At 34.8% G+C, this 22,421-nt stretch overlaps 1 protein-coding gene across 2 annotated transcripts; it reads right to left on the reverse strand.

Annotated features, from left to right (window-relative positions):
- Positions 1-4,337: 4,337 nt before the first annotated feature.
- Positions 4,338-21,705, reverse strand: LOC131596200 (uncharacterized). Of its 2 annotated transcripts, XM_058868787.1 has the most exons (23): positions 21,401-21,705; positions 20,702-21,307; positions 19,538-19,899; positions 18,658-19,309; positions 18,404-18,490; positions 18,017-18,063; positions 16,768-16,877; positions 16,573-16,673; positions 15,997-16,089; positions 15,089-15,172; positions 14,172-14,255; positions 13,240-13,308; positions 11,444-11,503; positions 9,750-9,821; positions 9,248-9,355; positions 8,939-9,015; positions 8,435-8,518; positions 7,150-7,258; positions 6,953-7,042; positions 6,201-6,266; positions 5,801-5,896; positions 5,538-5,589; positions 4,338-4,805 (listed from the first exon to the last, which is right to left on the reverse strand). In XM_058868787.1, exons 1-23 carry the CDS (start codon positions 21,479-21,481, stop codon positions 4,801-4,803), a joined length of 3,195 nt encoding a protein of 1,064 aa, XP_058724770.1. In that variant the 5' UTR covers positions 21,482-21,705; the 3' UTR covers positions 4,338-4,800. The 2 variants fall into 2 exon arrangements, with proteins under 2 accessions (XP_058724770.1, XP_058724769.1); XM_058868786.1 differs by lacking the exon at positions 4,338-4,805 and having other exon boundaries at positions 5,182-5,589; positions 21,401-21,702.
- Between the last annotated feature and the right edge of the window lie 716 nt (positions 21,706-22,421).

The following is a 22,421-nucleotide window of genomic DNA, read 5'->3' on the forward strand; positions in this document are numbered from 1 at the left end:
GCCAGGAGCTGGAGTCGAACGGAAAACCCTAAGCGAAGGATCCATAAACTTCAGATCGAGGACACGTGGTTTGTCGAAAGCTACAGGCATGGTGGTTTGGAAGCAAGGAAAGAAACCAGTGGTTTGCTCTGGATGGTAACGGTGGTCTGGTAATGGCCCTGAAAAAGCCATTAATTTATCAGTAATCTGAAAAGGGATTAACATCTGGTTTTGCCAAATGATGGCTTTGGCCTCAGTAAGGTTGGGTTGAGGAATGAAATCTAAGCCTTGTTCTTCTTCCTCACGAGACATAATAAACCCTAAAGGGTTCGCACCCGTATCGTACACAGTGGTGTTGGTGGTCGTAGCTGCCATTGTTGTGTATAAAAGGAGAAGAAGAAAATGGGTAAAGGTTAGAGGAAAAGAGATGGTTCTTTCTGAAACGTTTGAGAAGAGAAGTAGAACGAGGAGAAAGAAAGAAAAAGGAGAAAGAAGTTGTATATATATGCAAGCTGTTGATGACGTCATTAGAAATCGTGTAAAGAAGAAGTTGTAAAATCAAAAGTCACGTCAAGGAAATGCTTTGAAAGCTGGGTTCAGAAAGTGGGAGCAGTTAATAGCCCATTACCTAGCGTTTAGGTAATAATTAGTGCCTGGGAAAATGAAACGTAATCATGGCGTAATGGGAATTAACAAAAGTCGAAACCCAAGAAAGAACTGAAACGACATTTTTCTCTTTCCTAAAGTCAGTCGAAAGAAGTCGCTTGGAGGGGCAATTTGTTACCCTAGGATTTCGACTTACTAAATAAATAGGCAACTAAGGCCCAAAATTGGCAATTGGGTCTCAATTTGGTAAAAAAGGCCCTAAATTGGTAATTGGGCCTCACGTTAATATCTACATTACCAGGTGGGTCAAAGCGATTCGACCAAATAACGTTTAGTAGTCGAAGCTGTTCGACTAGGAAGATCGTCTGAGGTTTTAGCGTTCGACCAGACCAAAAGGATGCGAAGACTTAAGGATTTTTGGCTGCAAAAACTGAAGTGGAAGTCGAGAGGCAGTAGAAGTTAAGGAGCAGTTCCAGGCGGTTTTTCTGGCAGTTCTCACAAGACGCGTGGAAGTCTCACAATTGAAGATCTTGCATGTCGAAGACACGTGTTGACTGATAATCAGTCGACCGTTAGTAGTAGTTATTTTTATTCTCTATTTAAGCAAGTTTTATAGGAATAGTTAGAGGTCTGCATTTTCTACATAAACACGAGTAAACTCAAATCTCTGCGCAATGAGTAACGAGTGCAACTCTGGAATGTACGTATGCGTACCAGTTTAATTAAATGCAATTATTTTACATTACATTTTATCTTTCAGTGCACATTTACTGCCTTTTTATTGCTTTGATTTACTTTAAAGCCTTTAATTTCAGTGTTTACTTTTACGTTAAAGTCACTATTTACATTTAATACAAATCAGATACACATAATATAAAAAATAAAGCAATCAGTCCTGGAGTATTCTAGTTGACTCCGCAAAGTAACCTTTAAAAAGGAAACTAGCGCTTGTTTACCAGTTTTCTGGGTAAACACACTTCCACCGCATTCAGGATGTGATGTCGAGGGCTGCCATGTATCTCCTCTACAAAGGGAATCAGGATGTGATGTCGTTCCGGGTGTATCTCGATCGGACTGTTCATGATGACATCCTATGGACTCTGTTCGAGGATCACAAAGAGGTTATCCCATTTGACTCCATCTCCTTGTATTCTGGTTGGCTGGCATGTGGGACCAACAATATGGTCAGGTATCTACCAGAGCAATGTATTAGATAGTTTGGCTATGTCTAGATCATACCTAGATATCCATCTCAGGCTGCTCCTAACACCATTGTCTGTCGGGATCTTGATGTGATCTTTGATGATTGGGAGCAGCATTTCGTGCCACAAGACTATCAGATGATGCAGGCATCCAACAATTGGCATTATGTATAGGGATATGTAACATGGTTCTACGCAGTGTCACACCCTATCATGACACTGGATGCTCTTGGACGTCCACCTAGGCCAGCTCATGAGGAGATTTTAGAGAACCAGCAGGTCGAGAATGAGCATGCCACTAATTTCTTACCGATCTGTTAGCGGATACAAGCGATTGGGCATGAGGATTTGGACTTAGGGATCGTTGATATGGAAGGACCTGAGACGGTGACCATCATGGAGAGGGTGGTTAGCGAGATAACGAGTACGGTGGGATACAAGAGGTAGAGGAGGGGTCAGGGCTAAGGATTAGACATACACAATATGTTATGTTTTTTTATTCTAAAACAATATTTGTATAATATTTTACTATTTTCAGAACAACATATTATCGTTTGTTATCGTTGTGCTTATCGTTTATTATCGTTCCCTCTTTTGTTTCGTTCGCATTTTTATTATCCATATCAAAACGTAACTTCGATAATTTTCTATAAAAAAATCACTGTCAGCGGTGATTTTGGAGATGCATCTCTGAAACATCTTTAAAATATATAAATGGTACTTTCGGATATGCATATCAGAAAACACATTTTTTATGGTGCGTTCGGAGATACATCTCTAAAAAAAAATTGAAGTTTTCAAGGTAATATTTAACACCACAAAATGTAATGAGAAATTGCCTTCATATTATTATTTAATTATTTTAGTGTATCATATTTTACATCATCCGAGCAACTATGAAATGGTCTTAGAATATAATTCGCTATTGGAAAGTGTATTATGTAATCAAACACATGATAATTATTCATTTGATGATTTCTTTAAAAATATTGAATCACCGACTTGTGATGCAAAAATTAACGTTCGTTCATGTTGGTAATTTAATGTGATAAAATGACATTCTCTTGTTATATTTAGGACATTTATCATTAAGTATTAATATTCATCGATTTCATTTCGTAAGTTAAATAATTTCCTAACGACCCCCCACTAATATAAGAAGCACACTATATAAATAAATAACTTGAGATTGGAGTTTAAATGCCTCCACCACCTGGACGGAGGAACCGTCTCCACTGACTTCAATACTCCTTTGATAGGGTGAGACTTTTAAGATAAATGTCCCGAAAATCATCTTCAGTCTTTTTTTAAAGATTCCTTTAGCTCTTCTATGATCTATCGCAGAAAGAATCTAATGCCATGTATACTTTAACAAAAGCGACTTTATAACACCTGATTTTTAACAGCGAGAGTGTATTTTTAAAAGGTACTATTTTCTTAAATAAGTTTATTAAAAGTTTTCCTTATACGAAACTACCGCTTTTTTTTTTCTTTTTTTTTTTTAATATATATATATATATATATATATATATATATATATATATATATGATATAACAAATTTTGTATTTAAATTCATTTTAAGTACATAACATTTGTTTTATAAAAGAAATTAGACGACGAACCGTCACTAGACATAAAGTGCCGATAACCCACAATTGACTGAATAAATAAAAGTCCTCGGTAGAAACTCATGCAGGAGAGCTGTCCCAAAGAGAAAATTTTCAACCATGCATAGTAAAAGTCATATGGCGCCCATCATCTAATACCAAAACACTCTTACCATCCACATACTCTACTTCATAGCTAAGTTGATTGAAACCTAACGACAAGCACAATATTCACCCACCCCAGCTCCACATAACTCACTACCAGCGCTAGTCAAAGTGTGATCAGAGCCATCCTCGTCATAACCACTCTCAAAATCATGCTCTGAGGGGTTGTAAGTATCGTTGTCCTCTACCTCACTTACGTCCAACTCCAACGACGACACACGTGTTAGGGAAATGTCTGGGAACTCATCCACGGTAAAGATATCACGAGTGAACACCGAGGAGAGTCCTAAAGATATCGCTAAATTAAGGGGAGGTTCGAATATACCATGAAAGAACGACTCTCCTCCCACAGCTGAGGCATGTGACATTCCAGGTGGGCCTAAGGGAAAGATCAATAATCCAAAACGACCAATTACTCCCAAAAATGAGACTAGAGATGATCAAGCATGATGGGATCTGAAAGGTGATATTCTTGCGGAAATAAGTGGTCTTCAAATCCATGCCAACAGTCTCAAGTATGGTGAATGAGACTTGTCATAGAGTCGGATTAAACCCTTATGACATCTCGGTCCATTCATTGGGAAAGGTGAAGTCTGTCGTCTTCGCCGATTATAGCTCCTCGCATCTCGACAATTTCATGATCTAATGGCGTATTCGCCCGCCCATCCAATGAAAGGGTCATCAATTTGAAAATATCAAATAAACAAAAGCGAAGGAACAAACGTAAGTAGAAGAGCCATTATACATGACTAGAGATCTCATTCCAACACATGTATATAATTATTTACAAAAATAATACATATCACATCATTAAGACTCTTTTCGTAATGCAATTTCTATTATCCCAAAGGGAGTCCTAAGGACATCTCTAAGTTTATGGGAGGCTCGAATATACCATGAAAGAACGACTCTCCTCCCACAGTTGGGGCTAAGGAAGAGATCAACAATCCAAAACGATCAATCACTCCAAAAATGAAATTGGAGATGATAAGTATGTTAGGATCTGGAAGGTAATAATCATGCGAGAATAAATGGTTTTCGAATGCATGCTAGCAATAGTGGTAGTCTCAAGTATGTTTCCAATAAATGAGACTTGTCCTAGGGCCAAGTCAAACCAAGGCGTCTCGGTCAATTCATCGAAAAAGGTGAATCTTGTCGTCTTCGATAGTGATAGCTCCTCGCATCTCAAGAATTTCACGATCTAATGGCGTATTCACCCGTACATCCACCGAAAGAGTCATCAATCTAAAAATAACAAATATATAAGAGCATAACAACAAGCATAAACAGAAGAAACACTATATATAACTAGAAATCTCATTCTAACACAAGTATATAATTATTTACAAAAATAATACATATAGCATAGCATCATTAAGACTCATTTTCTAATGAAATGTCTATGTTACTGATGATAATATAAATCTCAATGTTTTTGAGATATTGATAAATATTTATGCTAGATATAAACATATATTCCACAAAGAAAAGTGTTAATTTGTGAGTCACACATGTACATAAACAAAATAAAAAGGATCATTTTTGAAATTATAAAATAGAATTTAACAAAAATTAAACTAAATATTTAATGGATAAAATCACAATAAATATAGAAGGAACATGACATAATCTTTTTATCAATTTGCATTGAGTAAATTGATCATCCTTACAACATATCAACCATTTTTCAAAGGAGAGTACAAAAGTTTAGGATTTAATAAACTGAGTCGGCATTTTACAACAAAAGGACGATTATACTTCAATTAAATAAATAAATTTTACAACAAAAGGACAATTATACTTGAAATAAATAAAAAAATTGAATTGGCCTGGCTAACAAAACTGATTGCTTATTGTACATGAAAACTATGTACTAATGATGGTTAATGAGATCAAAATCTTAGAAAGCTTTAACAGTTTAAACATTTTCAACAATTTTAGGTTTGCCTTTGCGTCCACATTGTCTCACATCATTACCTGATAAGAGTTCAACTGCCTTTTCCAATGTCACTTCACTTGGCTTCATATTCTGCATACCAATTTAAAGGGGGGATGTCAAGAATTATACCCAATTCAAATTGATGTGCAATTAAATTTGTGCATAGGGTGAAGTTTTTTTTTCTCTTCCTGTATCAACTATGATAATATTGTCGATCATAATCATATCATTATAACTTGCATTGAACATGTTGAAGTGAAAATATAAAATTTCAATTTCCATTTAAAAACTACAATAATACCTTAGGAATAGAAGTAGTTGTGCGTCGATGTTTTACATAATAGCCAGCCTTTGTAACCTTTAATTCGACAGGGTGTTCATCCTTAGGATGTTTACCCTAATCAAGAAGAGTAAGTTTAGGAAGTTAGCAATAACTAAAGAACAGAACACATGAGAGAGAGAGAGAGAGAGAGGATTTATTAACTTCAGTGATTAATAATTAAACTGATCGTATTAACATCTTAAGAACTGAATATTTTATATAAAAAAACACAATCCTTCATTTGTTTGAAAGTTTGCCTTGCATTTATTTGTTAATAAGATATTATTACCACACCAACTCAACTATATAAACTCAGTTGTCAAAAATGAACATGCAAAATCAACCTGACAAGCAGCTCAACTACAACTGAGAAACATACCAATGTCAAGGGATATTGTAGCAACGCAAGTGCGTCTTCAAGTGTGGTAGAATTCAAATCCTTTACCTGAAACAACCGAAATTATGAGTTCTTTTATTATTTTGGAAAATAATAATTGGTACAATTAGCTCTTTAACCCATGATCCTTGGAAAACAAAGAACCCATCCACTAGACCAGCAGATGTACAAATGCATGCACAACAAACAAGCACAGAAGTCACATTCAAAAAAGGGTGAAAGAAGAAAAAATAACCACATTATTCAACATCATTGAATTTAATTCTAACAATTTGATTTGAACCATCAAGATCAAGAAAAGACATTTTTAGACAAATGATGGTCCTGATGCCTTGAAAAATACTTGGATCACAAGAATTTGTACCTCGATCACCTTTCTAATTTCCACAATTCTTACAAAATCCTTCATTCAAGAAAATGTAAAATTTTTGTAATACTATTAGAACACTCCACAATATGCGGGCATTCAAGAAAAATGTGAGAGACAAACTTCTTCATGTCATTGATATTCTCACTTTGCATGAGAGATGATCTGGACATCATATGTTTATTAGTGGGGGTAATCTCCATCTTACACGCCGATTTCGTAAGAATGAGTTAGGTTCAATCCAAGTTATAATATAGTATCAGAGCCTACCCAAATTTTATTAGATACAAACTATTATAATACCTCACATTAATGGCATAAAAAAATAACTAAACTACCAAGAGTTGAAAATGGTAGTATAACATACATAAGGAACAGAAGTTCTTTTAGGTGGGTATCCCTTCCTGTTTTCACCAAGCTGAACATAGATTCCAAAAGGACCCTTTTTCAAAAGAACCTGAGGGAGGGAAAATAAATGCCAATTATACACAATATTTAGTTATTCAAACAAGTCAAATTACACCTGTCCATTAAAACATACAACAAAGCCAAGATTAAGCAAACCTTTTCATTTGAATTACTATTAAAGCCTAGGAGTTTAGGTTCCTCTATCAGAGTGTTTGGCTGAGGTGTATCTTCCCCCTCATCACCATATAATGTGTTAGCAATGAATCTGTTTCCAAAAATCATAAGTAACACTCATAAATATGTAATTTCCAAATGTAAGGAGGAAAAAAAAAACAGCAGTCTCTAAACTTACATAAGACCCCATGAATTATGCATATCCACAATTTCAAGAGACCGACCATAGACTATTGCATGCATAGCATATCTAATAGCTATACAGTTTTAGAAGTAGTGGAATACACTAAATGCATAATTTGATTCACCAAAGAACAGAAATCAACGCATTGGCATAAAATGCAATTGGTTTAAAACAGATGCTTCACCTAACAAAAGTACGATGTAGAATACATTGTTGCTCATAAGAAAAACATAGCAGTAACAACAAAAGCATATCCCTAGAGTCGTTCAGTAGTTTTATCAGCCTCTACTTCAGTTGTACAATTCTCTATCTGCATTTTAAATTGCTTGGTTTGGCCTGTAATTTCATTGGCCTCTACTTCTGTGGGACAGTTTTCCATCTAATCTACACTCCTTAACAGGAACTCTAGAGGTCTTCACCCTTCTCTAACATAAACCCAAACCACGGACGAGACTCTATTATTTTTTTCATAAAAGGTATTACCCTATTAGAGTATTGATCAGTTTGAATTTCTGTTTGGTTTGAATTTTTTGTTCGCAGTATGTTAATTTGTTTCAGTCTGTAATATACAAAAACCTGTATCATCAAATTTAATGAATGATTTGTTGGGCAAAAGTAGCTCCAGCAGAAAGAAATTAAGAAACTCTGTTTTCAGTGGATTTTTGGTAGGATTTTACAATAAACCTTACAGTACTCTAAGATACGACCCTTCAACAAAGGATCTTGAGTTTAAAAACATCGCATGTCATTTTGTATAATAAAGTTGAATCATATGACTTGTGGTTTGGTTTGGCTTCAAATTTTCACACCAATAAAAGCTATAACTAACGTTCTTGATAATCTTACATTTTTACTTCTACTTAAATGAAAAGCTTGTGCTAGTGTCCCCTTTAACTATTTTAGGTCAAATGGTTGCTTGTATCATAAGAATCAAACTGTATAGTAACTATGGTTTGTTAGCATTGAGGAAACATAGCTGATCACCATTCTTCCAAGTGTCTAAAGTAGCATATGAGTTCACTATTGTATGAAAATCACAACAATTAGGCTATAACATAGATCCCACAAACCAAATCTACGTACTTGCAGCTCGGATGTTGATCACAGCCTATAAAGTAGCCAGCGCCAAATCTACTTACTTTAAATATCAGCGTGCCTTCCTTGCAACTGATACAAATCAAATAAGTTATCAAACAAATCGGTTAGTATATCATGAATGCAATCAACAAATCATTTTTCTACAAATAAAATCAGCATAATCACATTCACAACATAAAATTTACCCCATTTTAACTAGAACATTCAAATGTGAGTTCATATAACTTATATTCCACAAGGTCAACGAATACCATTTACTAGGAAAAGAAGTGTCAATGGGTTTTCGATGGTAGTGGATGATGCAGTGTCAACCAAGTTTCATAACCAATATAAGTATTTAAATTCTTAAACTTTTAGTTTGAATGTAGGGTACGCACACTTATCTTGTTATCATCTCTTTTACCGCAAACGCAGCATAAACATAACATCATAAGGGTGTGGGATAGATTAATATTTAACTATTTCCACCCAGAATGTGACATAACTTACCTTGGACATGACCGACTCTTATCTAGGACAGAACCAAATAAATAATCCCCAAATTCTTTTTCTAACATCTTCTCAACCTGCGAGTATAAATCATTCATGAGTGCATAAGATGAAAAAATATGCTGCACATTTTCTTATTTCCAGCATTATTTGATTGCACAAAATTAAATTCATAGTCCTATTTATACTCCTTATGTAATCAGTTTTATCCTCAAATGAATAAACAATCACTTTGCCAAGAGCATATCAATGAAAACATAATTTGAGACCCCAAAATGGCAAGCATTGACAAGAAGAAAGAATACACACCTGGTGAATATGAACATTAGAAGTTTGCTCACAATATGATTTAAATCGTGTCCAATAATCTCCGAGGAGGCCTTTCCATTTGGTTGTTCCAGCAGAAACATTATCAAGCTGAATTAAAAACGAGACATGAATTTTTGACAAGGAAAGGATAGGTAAATAACAATGACCAACTAGCTCGGACAGTAAGCAGAAAAAAAATCTAATAAAACATTGGGGGACAGGGAAGGAATATTTAAAAAATACAAAATAAAAGTAAACAATCATGGGTGTCACATTACGATTTAGTAGCACAAATATACAGCTTTGGGGGGGGGGGGGGGGGGGGGGGGGGGGGGTTATTCCCATGAGAATGCAAAATTCCCAAATGAATTAAGAGGGGGAGCATGAGCAAAGTAGATTCATGAGAATCCATGGGAATATTTATGCTTTTGCTTAAGAAATATGATCTGAAATACATTGCAGAGATCAAGTGGGGAGAGGACACAATCATATAGTAGATTACCTCAGTTTCCATACCAGCCGTGAAACTGTAGTCTGTGACCTCTGAAAAATGATGTGACAGAAAAGCTGAAACCTAAATATCACCCAAAAAACGGCTTAAATCACAACACGTCTTACTTCAAGAGTAAAAGATAACTAAAAATAGACAAGCTTATAATGAGTTAAGTCATGTGCAATATAGAATCAAAAGGAGACATCCATTTAATTAATAACATAAATAATAATGATAAGGCTCATTGATGAGGGAGAGGGACTGTTCGGCAATAAGAATACTGAGGAATGCATAAATAATAACAAGGATTCAAACTGGCTTGATTCAGATTCCTTTTATGGGCCCAATAAATAAAAGACAATATATATATATATATATATATATATATATATATATATATATATATATATATATATATATATATATATATATATATATATATATATATATATATATATATATATATATAATATTGCCGCATGATACAATAAAGGTAACAGGAAAAATATATAATATTGAAGTATTTATTTTGATTTCTTTTGGATATACTTAAGGAACACATCCAAAAGTTAGTTCGAGATTTGTGCTTTTTACGTATGATATAGTCTTACTTGAAAAGTTGAGGGGAGAATTAAATGGGAGGTTGAAGACGACCCTAGAAGCATACAACTTCCGCAAGAGCAAAAGTAAGACGAAGAAAATGGAATGTAAGTTTAGTAAAAGGCGGAGCGATTCTATCTTAGAAGTGAAAGTTGAAGATCATATACTACAAATTACATGGTTTAAATATCCTGGGTCTATAGTACAAAATGAGGAGAAATAGAAGGAGATGTAATCTATTGAATTCAAGTTGAGTGGTTGAAATGGACGAGGGCCTCAAGTGTTTTACATGGTACGAAATCAAACTGAAGAGAAAAATTTATTGGATAGTCGTGAGACTGGCAATGTTGTATGGGACAAAATGTTGGAGAGTAAAGAATCAACATGAAAATAAATTAAGCTTAGTTGAGATTAAAATGTTGGTTAGATGTGTGGTAAGACTAGACTAGATAGAATTATAAATGACAACATTAGAGAGTTAGGTTAGCACCTATAGTAGAAAAGATGGTGGAAACTAGGTTTAGGTGGTTTGGGCATGTAGAGATAAGACATGGCGATTCTGTAGTAAGGAGAATAGATTATATATAGAGTAGTTAAACCGCTAGAGGTAGAGGAAGACGGAAAAATTATAAAAGAAACTATCAATAAAAATTTCAAGATTAATAATGAATTGGATAGAAGCATGATTTTTGATAGAACATTATGACATAGTTTGATCCATGTAGTCGACCTCACTTAGTTAAATAAGGCCTGGTTGTTTATGTTGTATAGACAAAAGGGGAAAAACTGGAGACAATGGTAAAAAGAGCACAGAACCAGTCATATATCAGATAAATTGTATTTATTATTGATATCATAATTCAAAGGAATATATCTGTGAATATGTTGAGTGTTGTAGCTTGAAATTAGAGGTTCTATATGCATAGCATAGGAAAAACTACAGAGAGAAGATTTAAATCATTTTATTCCAAAAGCTCAAGCTACTAAAAGAAAGACTAGCATCATTTGAAGTCTTCTTTTGCAGCATATTAATAGTACAACAATATAACTGGCATTTCCATCCTAATAAACAATAAATTCAGAACTTCAAGCCCAAGGCTTACCATACGACCACGGAATTCTGGAGAGAGAACACGGTTTTTTACTGTCACGTACTTCCTATCCTGAAGCAACAAACAAAGAGGGCTCATAATTCTTTCAAACTGATATTTAAAAGTTAACACATACAATGCCATAAAATTTCCATGAGATGCAGTAAACATGTAGAATTAAAGAGAGTGAGAGACAGCATCGACAAGCAAAATCCACAAGGAGTCCTACATTTAGTTTTAGGGAGAGGGAGAATATAAAAAAGGTAAAATCTTAGATATACAGAGTTGGTTTCTCAATTCTTCTTGGAAATTATTGTTCCAATAGATAACTACTACTGTGTCACAATAAAGACCAAATTGGAAGTCACAAACTATGACATTTATGAGAGGATCCGTCACAGGACAGAATAATGTCATATGATTCATATAGCCAACCTCAGCTAGTGGTAATAGGTTTTGGTTGTATCTGGTAATTATCCTGAAGGTTTCTCTTTGGTTTGGGTGCCTCAGTTTTCCCTGGAACTTCAACCTTGTTAGACAGTCAAACCAATGCTTTCTGTAAAGCAAATTACTGACTTCTGGCTAACATAAAAACTACACCTGTAGCTCTAATCAACTGCTTCTTACGCTCCACAACCTTCTTACATTATCTAAAAGGATAAAGACTATAAGTAACAGTTCTTTGATTATACAGTTTCCAGTGTGAGAAAATAAATTACCGATAGGTTTTATTTTCTTACTGATAGCTGCAGCCAGTTATTACGTTTCTTTTTTACTGATTCCTTGTTCTTCTTTTTCACCAGCAGACTTATTTTCTTGTTTCACCTTGTTGTATCACCCAGTAAATAAATTTTCCTTATTTCTACTTGCTTATTACTGTTCAGCTGCTTTTTTGTTTGATTGGCTTTTGTTAATACTTAGTGGTGAGAGTCCTCCATCAGATGCGATATGGCTCGAAAATGAGTTTACAAATGGAAGGCATCCCTCACCTTAGAAATCGATTTTGCAGGGGTTGAGTTGGGCCCAACCAAAACTGATGGTTCCAAAGTCTATCCAAAATATGTTGGACTACTAGCTATCGGACAACTCAAGTCGCACTCAAAATATCTAGTCATGTGTTTGAGAGTGTGTGCTGAGAGTCTCACAGCAAATGAGACTTGGTCTACAAATGAGTTTATAGATGGGTGTCAGTCGCCTTACCAAAAGCCGATTTTGTATGGGTTGAGTTAGTCCCACCTCAAATTTTAAGAATTAGCTACTTGTATCTTTTCTTAGAAATTGCGACTTTTATTGGTATTTACTTGTATGTTTTGCTAAAGACATGTTAAATATTTATTTCTATGTACAAGAAATTTACGAATTGAGTTACTTGTTAAATTTTCAGTATTAAGAATTTATTATTTATTCAATCTACAAAAATTACTCCAAAATAGCCGTCAATAGTCATCCTGCTATGGGCTACATCGCTATAGTGCTTTCAGGATCAGCCACTATGCTATACTAGATTGACAATTTGACAATATCTATGGCTTTCAGGATCAGCCGCTCTTCTATCCTAGATTGACAATAATGATGGCAGAGAAGCCAAAAGAATAAATAGATTGGTAATGAACCCAGCCCATTTTCATAACCCATGACCCATGAAAACAAATAAACCCTAATAAAGGACTCAATTATTTTCCTCTTCAGCCGTCTAACAAATAAACCCTAATAAAGGACTCAACTTTTTCTTATTGTTAGCCTAGATGTGATATAAGATAGAAAAGACACGGTATGGTTATACATTAGACTGTCCCCAAGTCAAATACCTGTAATACTTTTAATGTGCTTGCATATGTTGAAGGTCTTCCAATCCCCCGCTCTTCAAGCTCCTTAACCTAGACATGCAAATATCATAAGGGAAATCTTAAAACAAGAAAATGAAACAGACAAGGTGCAAAAGAAATGAAAGCTCTCTATCTCCTTGCCAGCACAAAACATATATTTAAAAGAGCTCCTGTTCATGTTGAACTCAATTAGCAGCAATAGATCTATTTATTTCCAATAACGTAGAAAATAGTTTAAAATTAGAAAATACAATAGTTTACATGACAAAGATTCCAATATATGCATATGTTGCCATACATGTAGTTCAACAGGAAATAGAGATAAGAGTTCTTTGTAACAATGCTACAAATGTAGCTTGTCTGTGCACAAGCCGATAGCTTAGGTTATAAAGTTTGAGGGTAATTGCCTCAAGACATTAGGATATCTGGTAACATAAAAACCAACATTTTGAAACCTAGCAATAGCATTTTCTCAAAGGATGTATGTAACATGCTTCCAGGCATGTTATATATATACATACATACATACATATACATACATACATACATACATACATACATACATACATACATACATACATATATATATATATATATATATATATATATATATATATATATATATATATATATATATATACATACATATATATGTATGTGTACTCCATCCGGTCTCATATATAAGCAAATTTGCAAAAAAGCTCACCCTTTAAGAAGAATGTCTCAATGCATTTAATTCTTACACTCTTTCTAATTTTACCCTTATTTTTTGCTTTGGAAATTGTTGCAAACATTAAAATATAACAAATAACAGGGGTATATTTGGAATAGTAACATTGAATATAATAATTATAGATTTTGTTTGCTTATGTTTAAGACCATTATGGACTCACAAAAGACACAAAATGACTTACCAATGATGCTTCAGAGTAACGCCGCGGTGGTTGCGTATGGTGCTGACTCACCTCAGTTTGAACAAGATGTAACAGATCCTCTGTCTGTATATTAAAAGTCAATGAAGGGCAAGATGTTGTATAATTTATGGCATCACTAACTACTGAAGTGTAAATGAAGGGTAATTATGTCCAAAAAGAAAGCAATCAAGAATTAGTTTTAATCTACCAATGGTGTAAGTCCATTTCCGATTGATATGAACTTTCAGCACCATAAATGGAAATTCACAGATTGGAAACACGAGATACATAAGAAACATAGCATATGGCAAAGTAAGAACAATAGGCAATTTTCAGAGACATACACACATCCCTGAGCCTCCACTAAAGTTGATCCTGTCAACAATTCTTGGCTTTTACATTTAAACTAATTCCTATTCACAGATCCTTCACATGCAATTAAGCCCCCCACCCATAAACCTATTGACTAAGTGATCAGAGTGCAATAATTGATGCCCCATTTTTTTTTAATAAAGCTTAATTTCCGCATAAGGTAAATGGAATTCTACATAGACAAACTTTAAATTCAAAGGGCTATTGCATGAAGAAGGAGAAAGGCAAAATTTTACCATCTAGCCTCCACCTAGCCACAAAAGCTTTTAGAAGAGATGTCTTTCCCCCACTAGAAAAATAATAAAATAGAAAGTGGAAAACAAGAAACTACTACAGTTTACATTTTAAGGGCCCTTACAGTCTTGTACGTATATATGCCAAGACTTTCCTTTTAAAAACCCAATGGCCATTGACAAAGCAACATAAGGAAACCAAGAAAAGCAGACTATACAAATAAACTGACAAGGCACAGACTGGCACATAAATGAAGAGGCGTGAAATTATTTTTAATAGCATAAACAACAACTAATTTCCAGAAATATTACCTTAAAGGAATTTAGAACCTCAAAAGCTAGCTCACGATTGGACCCGTCACTATCTCTGTCTTGTCCAGCTTCAGTGACAATGTCCTAGGAGTGGAAAGAACCATACATAAGTCTAGAGCACCGGTTTAACTGTCTTACTCCTTTAAAGGTACAATAGATGTGTGGACATTCTCTACTTTAGCTTAAATTGGTGGAGATACAAAACCATCAATGGACCTAGAACTAAAACATTTGAAGCACTGTACTTAACAGGACGTAAAAAGAAATTGGCCAAAAACAAAATAATATCACAGCCTCGCATATTTATATAGAAAGGATCGAATTCATATAGAATCCAATGTAAACTACACGGAATCCAGTACGTCACTTTTATCAAGTAATACACACAACATAATATAGAACCACATGCATCTGTGCACTTCAATATTTTTTTACAAGTGGAGAAACTCTAGAGTAACTTCAGCATAAATATAGCAAACCACATGGAAAGTCTTTACAAAACATTTTAAGCTTCAATGTTAGATATAATGCTCAAGGTCAAAACATGACTTTGGATAGCTAAGGTATACTCTGAAGCATACAGCAGAACTTCAAAATTTATTTCTACACAAGCTTTAAATTTATAATCTACCAGTAACAGATATTTACCCGGTTGCAACTAATTGGTAAATGAACTGAAAATAATACCCATCAATAACAATAAAAATAATAGTAAATTAATAACGACAACTAATTTGATGAAAATTAATTATTATCATGATAATTAATAATAATAAGTATAAGTATAGTAAACAAATAAAACCCATTTTTTGTAAATCACAATCAACTGGTATATGAATTACTGCAAACCATCACAAAGCAAATAATATCAGCTCACAATTTAACTTATCTGCAAGAACTAACCATACCATAAAAACTGCCCGGTATCCAGGAAATTCGACCCTTGAGCTAGCAGACCGTAACATAATAGACCTATCAGAATCTCCAATATCAAGTTGTATCTGGAATCACAAAGATATTAGAAAACATATCTGGTCAAGAATAGTAACATCAGTTCAAGTGAACTTTAATGAACACAAATTATATTTCAAGATAATATATTATGCTAATAATCTTCTTTTAGGACAGACACACAATCTAACAATAGTAGACTTGGACGGATGGTAAGGAAAAATGAATTTCCAGAGAAACAATTTTTCCTTTTTATAAACCAAGGTTCCATACAACAGAGGAAATCGATCCCTATAAAGATGAGTGAAAGAGAGATTAAATCCAGACTTCCAATGGAATAACCCAAGATGATACATGAAAAGCTAAAGTATAGAGAAAGCTGACGTGTTCCTGATATGAAAACACTTTGCATATGTTGTGTTAGGGGAAAGAACACTTTGCTGAAGTGTCTATCAATCGGACTACCCACCATTTATATCCTAGCACCAAAGTCCAAGGCTCAGTCTAAATTGATAGATATTTTGTATTCTAACCTTCTCAAAAATAGCTGGTTTCATCTGACATGAAACTGTTCTCGACCAAATAAGTGTGTATAGCTTCAAGGAATCTTCATCTAACACCCCAGCCAGCATTGCTGACAAGTCATCCAAAAGTAATATTGTTAGCTGTAGCCCTTGGCTCATCATTGAAAAAAAAAATATTTATGAAAGAAGCACATTGCATATTACATGGTAACTTGCATATGTCAGTTGGTCTAATGGCCTCATGGGCTTCTTGTGCATTTTTCACCTTTTTAGAATACTTTGGTGGACTTTGTGCAACAAAATTTTGTCCATACCTGCACCCAGTAAATTTAAACCCACATAAGATAAACCAAAACTTGCTTAAACCATAAAACAAACATTGAAATTTAAATAAAAATAACAATGCAACTTCAGACGAAATTAGAGGGAAAATAAATAATAAATTCCTTGAACGTAGATAGAACAGAACCACACTTTTGATCTCTGAACCACTTTCTTAAATCCCAACTATACATATAAATATTCTTCAGTTTCATTTTTTTATTTATTAGACATATTTGTAATTTTTAGGTATTTTCTTTTTGGTTTCATTTTAAGTATATTTTCACAGTTGTTAGTTAGACTTTAAGGAAATCATATTTTGCAAAAAGTTGGCCGTATTAAAAGCCCCATTACTGAAAGGTAAACACTAAAACTAAAATATCCTCTTCTCTCTTGTTTCTGCAACCCACCACCGCACTGTTGTGCCCTTTCACCTTTCTCCAACTTCTTTATCTCTTTATGTATTTTTTTCCTTCTTCCTTCTTCCTTCTTCCTTCTTCTATCTTACTGCCGTATGGATCACCTGCTGCCTCTTTCTGCGGCTATCCCTCCACTGCCTCATCCAATGGCTAATAATTAATATTAATTTGATAAGGTTGTTTTGAAAAGAGAGATGGAATATAAATAGATGGCTGGGATAAGGGCCGGATGACAGCAGCAGAGAGTAAATTGGAGAGGATCTAGATCCCTTACTGCCCAGGTAAAGGGGGTTTGTTGCATCGAAGACCGTGTAGCAGTTGAGATAGTCAGATCCTGGTACAATTTGTGACTGTGATGGCTGCTCCTGCTAAACTCAGCTTACCAGACTATTGTGTCTCAACAGAACTCGCCACTGGACCGCAAATACACAATGGCACACGACAATCCTGCTGCAGTCGTAGTTCATTGGTGATTGTCAACAAGGGGAGTGGAATTTTTTTAGGTAAGCCATGCTTCCAAGGTTAGACAAAACATGGCCCGCGTGTCCATTTGCAAAATGTAATTTTTACTCAGAAAATATACGGAAAATTTGTATAAGCAAAATAGCTTCTAGTACGGTGTATACTAAATAATAAACTGATTATATATTCAGTAGTGTTGAAACTCTGGCCGCAAGCATAAGCAGAAATAAGTACGGAAGTGCACACATTACCTTTCAATGATCAGGGAGCGAATATTGGCAACAGCTTCATCGGAAATCTAAGAAAGAAAACTCCAAGTGTTAAAATAAGAAAGATCAACCACAAACAAAATTATTGGGTTGATAGAAAGACACTCAAAATATATATAAATGCCAACCACATCTGTAAACCCGCAAGTAAAAATCAAAATTGCAATCTCAGGTGGAAAATAACAGGAGATTAATAGAAAATTTTATCGGGGCAAGATGCATGACATAGGTGTTATAGAAAACAATGTTAAATCTGGTAAATAGCTATACAATATAAGGAGGAGGATATATTTTGAGATGACATGGTCGGCTGCACAAAGAGTAGTTCACAACATTTCACCATATTCATGTAACCAAAGTGATACCTACATGGAGTCCATCAGTTCTGATGTATGTTATCAAACCCGCTGATATACCATTAGGTAGTTCAACTCCCTCGTAGAGTTTCTGAGATAGCTGCATTCATAATTTAATAGAGATTAATGATGGATTTCTAGAAAATCTAAAATAAAGAACATAATTATTAATTAAATCATAATTCCACAGGAAAAACAGATATTGTTCGTAACAGCCATGGTTATGTCAAGTAGGGAAATATGATAGGGAGAAATTAAAATCAGTACCATCATTGTTTGACTTGCTGAGAAATTCAATTTGTTTGCAGCATCTTGCTGAAGTGTTGATGTTCTATAAGGTGTAGGAGGATTTTTTGTAAATTTATCTCTCTTCATGCTAATAACCCGAAACTCTGTAGAGTTTATTTTGCTTTCGATATCCCTTGCCTCCTCGCCAGAAGTAATCGAAAATTGATTCAACTTCTTTGAATCAAAGTGGGTCAGGTGAGCAAGAAATGTTAAATCCTTGTTTAATCTATGTTCTTTCATATTAAACTTGGCCTCCATAGTCCAATACTCCTTGGGTTTAAATTGATCAATTTCCATTTCTCTATCACATATAAGAGAAAGTGCAGCAGACTGAACTCTTCCTGCTGATTTGCAACCTGGTAATTTCTTCCATAGTAATGGTGAAATGTTAAACCCGATCAAATAATCAAGAGCCCTCCGTGCAAGGTAAGCATAAACCAAATTCACATCAATCTCTCGTGGAGCTTGCAAAGCAGTTTTTATAGCTTTCTCAGTTATTTCATGAAAGACAACTCTAGCCAGAAAAATATTATCCCGCAGAGCTCCCTGTTGTTGTAACATCTCAATTATGTGCCAAGCAATTGCCTCTCCCTCGCGATCAGGATCTGATGCAAGGATAAGATTTTCTGCTCTGTGAAATAACATAAAAGAAATAAGCTAATGTATAGGTGGTCAGACACTTGTGTATAAGAGCATGGAAGTGAAACAATCCATTGCAATTAAATAGTAAATAATATGCTTCACTAGAATAACATAACAGTATACTGAACAGCAACCATTAGTAGTGAACCCACAGAATTATCTTAATCTACCCAACAATGCTAGTGGAAAACTAGTGTAAGTGGATGTGAGAATATACCCGTTTAATGCAATATTGATGCTTGTCAGGTGAGCCGAGGAAGATGGTTGAACTTCCCACACCATACTAAAATCATCATCTGGTCGCACAGATCCAGACCTCGAAGCCAAGTCTCTTACATGACCATAGCTTGGCAAGACTACATACTTATCACCGAGGTATCTCTGAATAACTTTTGCCTTCGTGACCGACTCCACAACCACAACAGACTTTCCCACAGGTGGATACAGTGGTTTTTCCGTAAACTTCCCTAGCGGTTTCTCCAGATCAACCTGACTAGAGATTATTACTTCCTTCTTCTTCGACCTTGTAGAAGCAGAATCACCCTGTATTTCTTTTGAAGTAATACCGGACGAACTCTCCTGAACAACCCCGTGTTAGCATCAACAGTTAAAACTTAAAACAGCACCATGCACTAAAGCAATGCTACAAATTGTGAACCGGATTAAAATGGCTTATTTTCCCTGGAACAGGGTATCAAGACCAAAAAGTATTGCGTGCCTGCGGTCGCAACATCGACCATAACACTATGGCTATGTCTGGATTGACAAATGGGATGAAATGAAATTGAACGAAATGGAATCATTAAAAAGATACCTTATTTGAATTCTTTAAAATAGGATATGATGGAATGAACTTCATCTCATTCCACCCAACGCTTCATTTTTTCTACCCATTTAGTATGGGGAAAAATAAAATTGATCATCTATTTTTCTCCATTTGATCATTAAAGTTTCCAAACAATAAAATCACTAGTTTACTCCATGATCTTTTTTCCAAAACTTGTATTCACTACAACAGCAATGGAGCCGCAACATTTTTTCCAATTCCAATGATTGTATAATAACTACAATAACTAAGCAACAACCATTCAAAACCTAGTACTACTAATACATGTAGTTTTCTAGTGTCTGACGCAAGTCGGTGTGACTTGTCCAACCTTGACACGTGCGTATTCAATCACTTTTATTTTCTTAAATCATTATAGTGTCTACTAGTCACTAACTAATTAACTAATTACAGTATTCAATCACTTTTATTTTCTTAAATCATTATAGTGTCTACTAGTCACTAACTAATTAACTAATTACCGTGTGTATCTACGTGTCAGTGTCAGTGCCACCATCTCGTGTTTGTGCCAATTCTCCATAGTCAATAACTAACCTTCAAATTAGTCTTCTTCCCTTTGGAAGATGCCTTTCTAGAAACCTCTTTAGTAACCACTTCTGACGAATTGGTTGCAGCAGAAGTCTTCTTACTCTGCAACGGCTTCTTCTTCTTTTTAGCAGCCTTAATTTTCAAATCCTGTTTATCACTCTTAGACTCTTCACTCAAACTAGATTCTCCTAAATCCACATTGTTAACTTCTTTAACAGCAGGTTTCTTAGAACTCACAACCTTATCCTTATCCTTACCACGAACCGCAGCAGCGTTAACAGTTACAGTTTTCTTCCGTTTACTCTCCTCTGGCGCCACAGACTTCTTAGAACTCACAACCTTATCCTTACCACGAACCGTAACAGCTTTAACAGTTACAATTTTCTTCCGTTTACTCTTCTCTGGCGCCACAGACGAGAACGATAAACTCCTTCCAACGCCATTTGCCGGAAACGGAAAAGTGAAACCGCTAACTGACGTAACGGACTTCAAATTAGTGAAATTAGAGACACCTGGAGAACGAAATGGAAAACAGTTACGGCGTTGGACGGCGATGTTGGTTACATTCACGTGCGGCGGGATTAGCGGAGAGTGAAACGACTTGAGATGAAACTGCGAGAGAGATTAAAACGTGATTGTGTTAATGATTAAGCGATTAAATGTGAGAAAATGAAGATTAAGGAAATAGAGGGAATTAGAGTGAACCATGAGGTGGCGGAGAGAGGGAGAAGGAGTGGCGGTGGTGGTGGTTGAGAAGAAGGAGAAGCTTCGTTGGAATTGAATCATCGTCTTGAGAGATTCTTCATTTCAATTTCAATTATCGGTTTCAAAGCTTTTTGGTGCGAAAGAGGGTTTAAGCACTGCCGGTAAATCCCAACAATGTTGAATAGGATAGGGGGTTGTTGACAAATTAACAAGAAACCCCACGGTTACATAGCACCCCAAAATACTTAAAAGTTGGGTATAACTTCAATATCCATCCCAAAAAGTTTGATAGTATACTTTCAATTGAAAGTATTTTTGAAATAATGATAAATGGAGGTGTCAAATATAATTTAGGGGATGGCAAGTAAAATTCTTGGAGTTGTAACAATGAAATGGGAGTCGGTTAGGCTATTTGGAAAGCCAATTGCTTTTTGCACCTCTTATGGTGAGGTTATTTTGATTTAATTGTTAGAATTGCATATCCCATCCTAAGCGGCGGAAAAAAGCTTATGAAAATTTAAAAATATTTTTTAGAATTTTGAAAATGTTTTTTCGAAAGCACTCTAATCACACTAAAACACATTTCAATTGAGTCTCATCCTATTTTTTTCTTAAAATTTAGTCCGAAAATGTATCTCCGGACTCACTCCATCAAAGTTTTTATAATTTAGCAATTCAATGATAAATTCGAAAGTATAATTTTAGATTTGTGAGGAAAATTTGAAAGCATACCACCTTTGCATGTCAGTCACAATTTTAAAAGTACATTTCCTGATTCTTCAAACGTGATTTTTAATTAAAAAAAAAATTGCGTGCTCTTCTTCTTTATGGTCAAACATCAATTTTCACTTAAAACCCTTATGAAAAATCATTGCATTCTCAATCAAATTTTGCCCTCTAAAACTTTATTATTGTATTTCATCACATCAAAAGGAGGGGAAAATGCTGGAATTTAAGTTAAAGTTAATGTATTGCATGCCTCGTTGTTCACATTAATTTGGTTTTTGAGTTGAAAATGTTA

Source organism: Vicia villosa, linkage group LG4, assembly GCF_029867415.1.
Source record: "Vicia villosa cultivar HV-30 ecotype Madison, WI linkage group LG4, Vvil1.0, whole genome shotgun sequence".
Classification (NCBI taxonomy): Eukaryota; Viridiplantae; Streptophyta; class Magnoliopsida; order Fabales; family Fabaceae; genus Vicia; species Vicia villosa.

Bases quoted from the DNA above. Each gene is read 5' to 3' on its own strand.
- LOC131596200 (XM_058868786.1), bottom strand. From the start codon at position 21,481: ATGATTCAATTCCAACGAAGCTTCTCCTTCTTCTCAACCACCACCACC. The intron at 9,016-9,247 runs GTGTGTATTCTT...TTATACTCGCAG, and splicing joins CTAATGTTCATATTCACCAG to GTTGAGAAGATGTTAGAAAA. The intron at 5,590-5,800 runs GTATTATTGTAG...ATTGGTATGCAG, and splicing joins CAACTACTTCTATTCCTAAG to AATATGAAGCCAAGTGAAGT.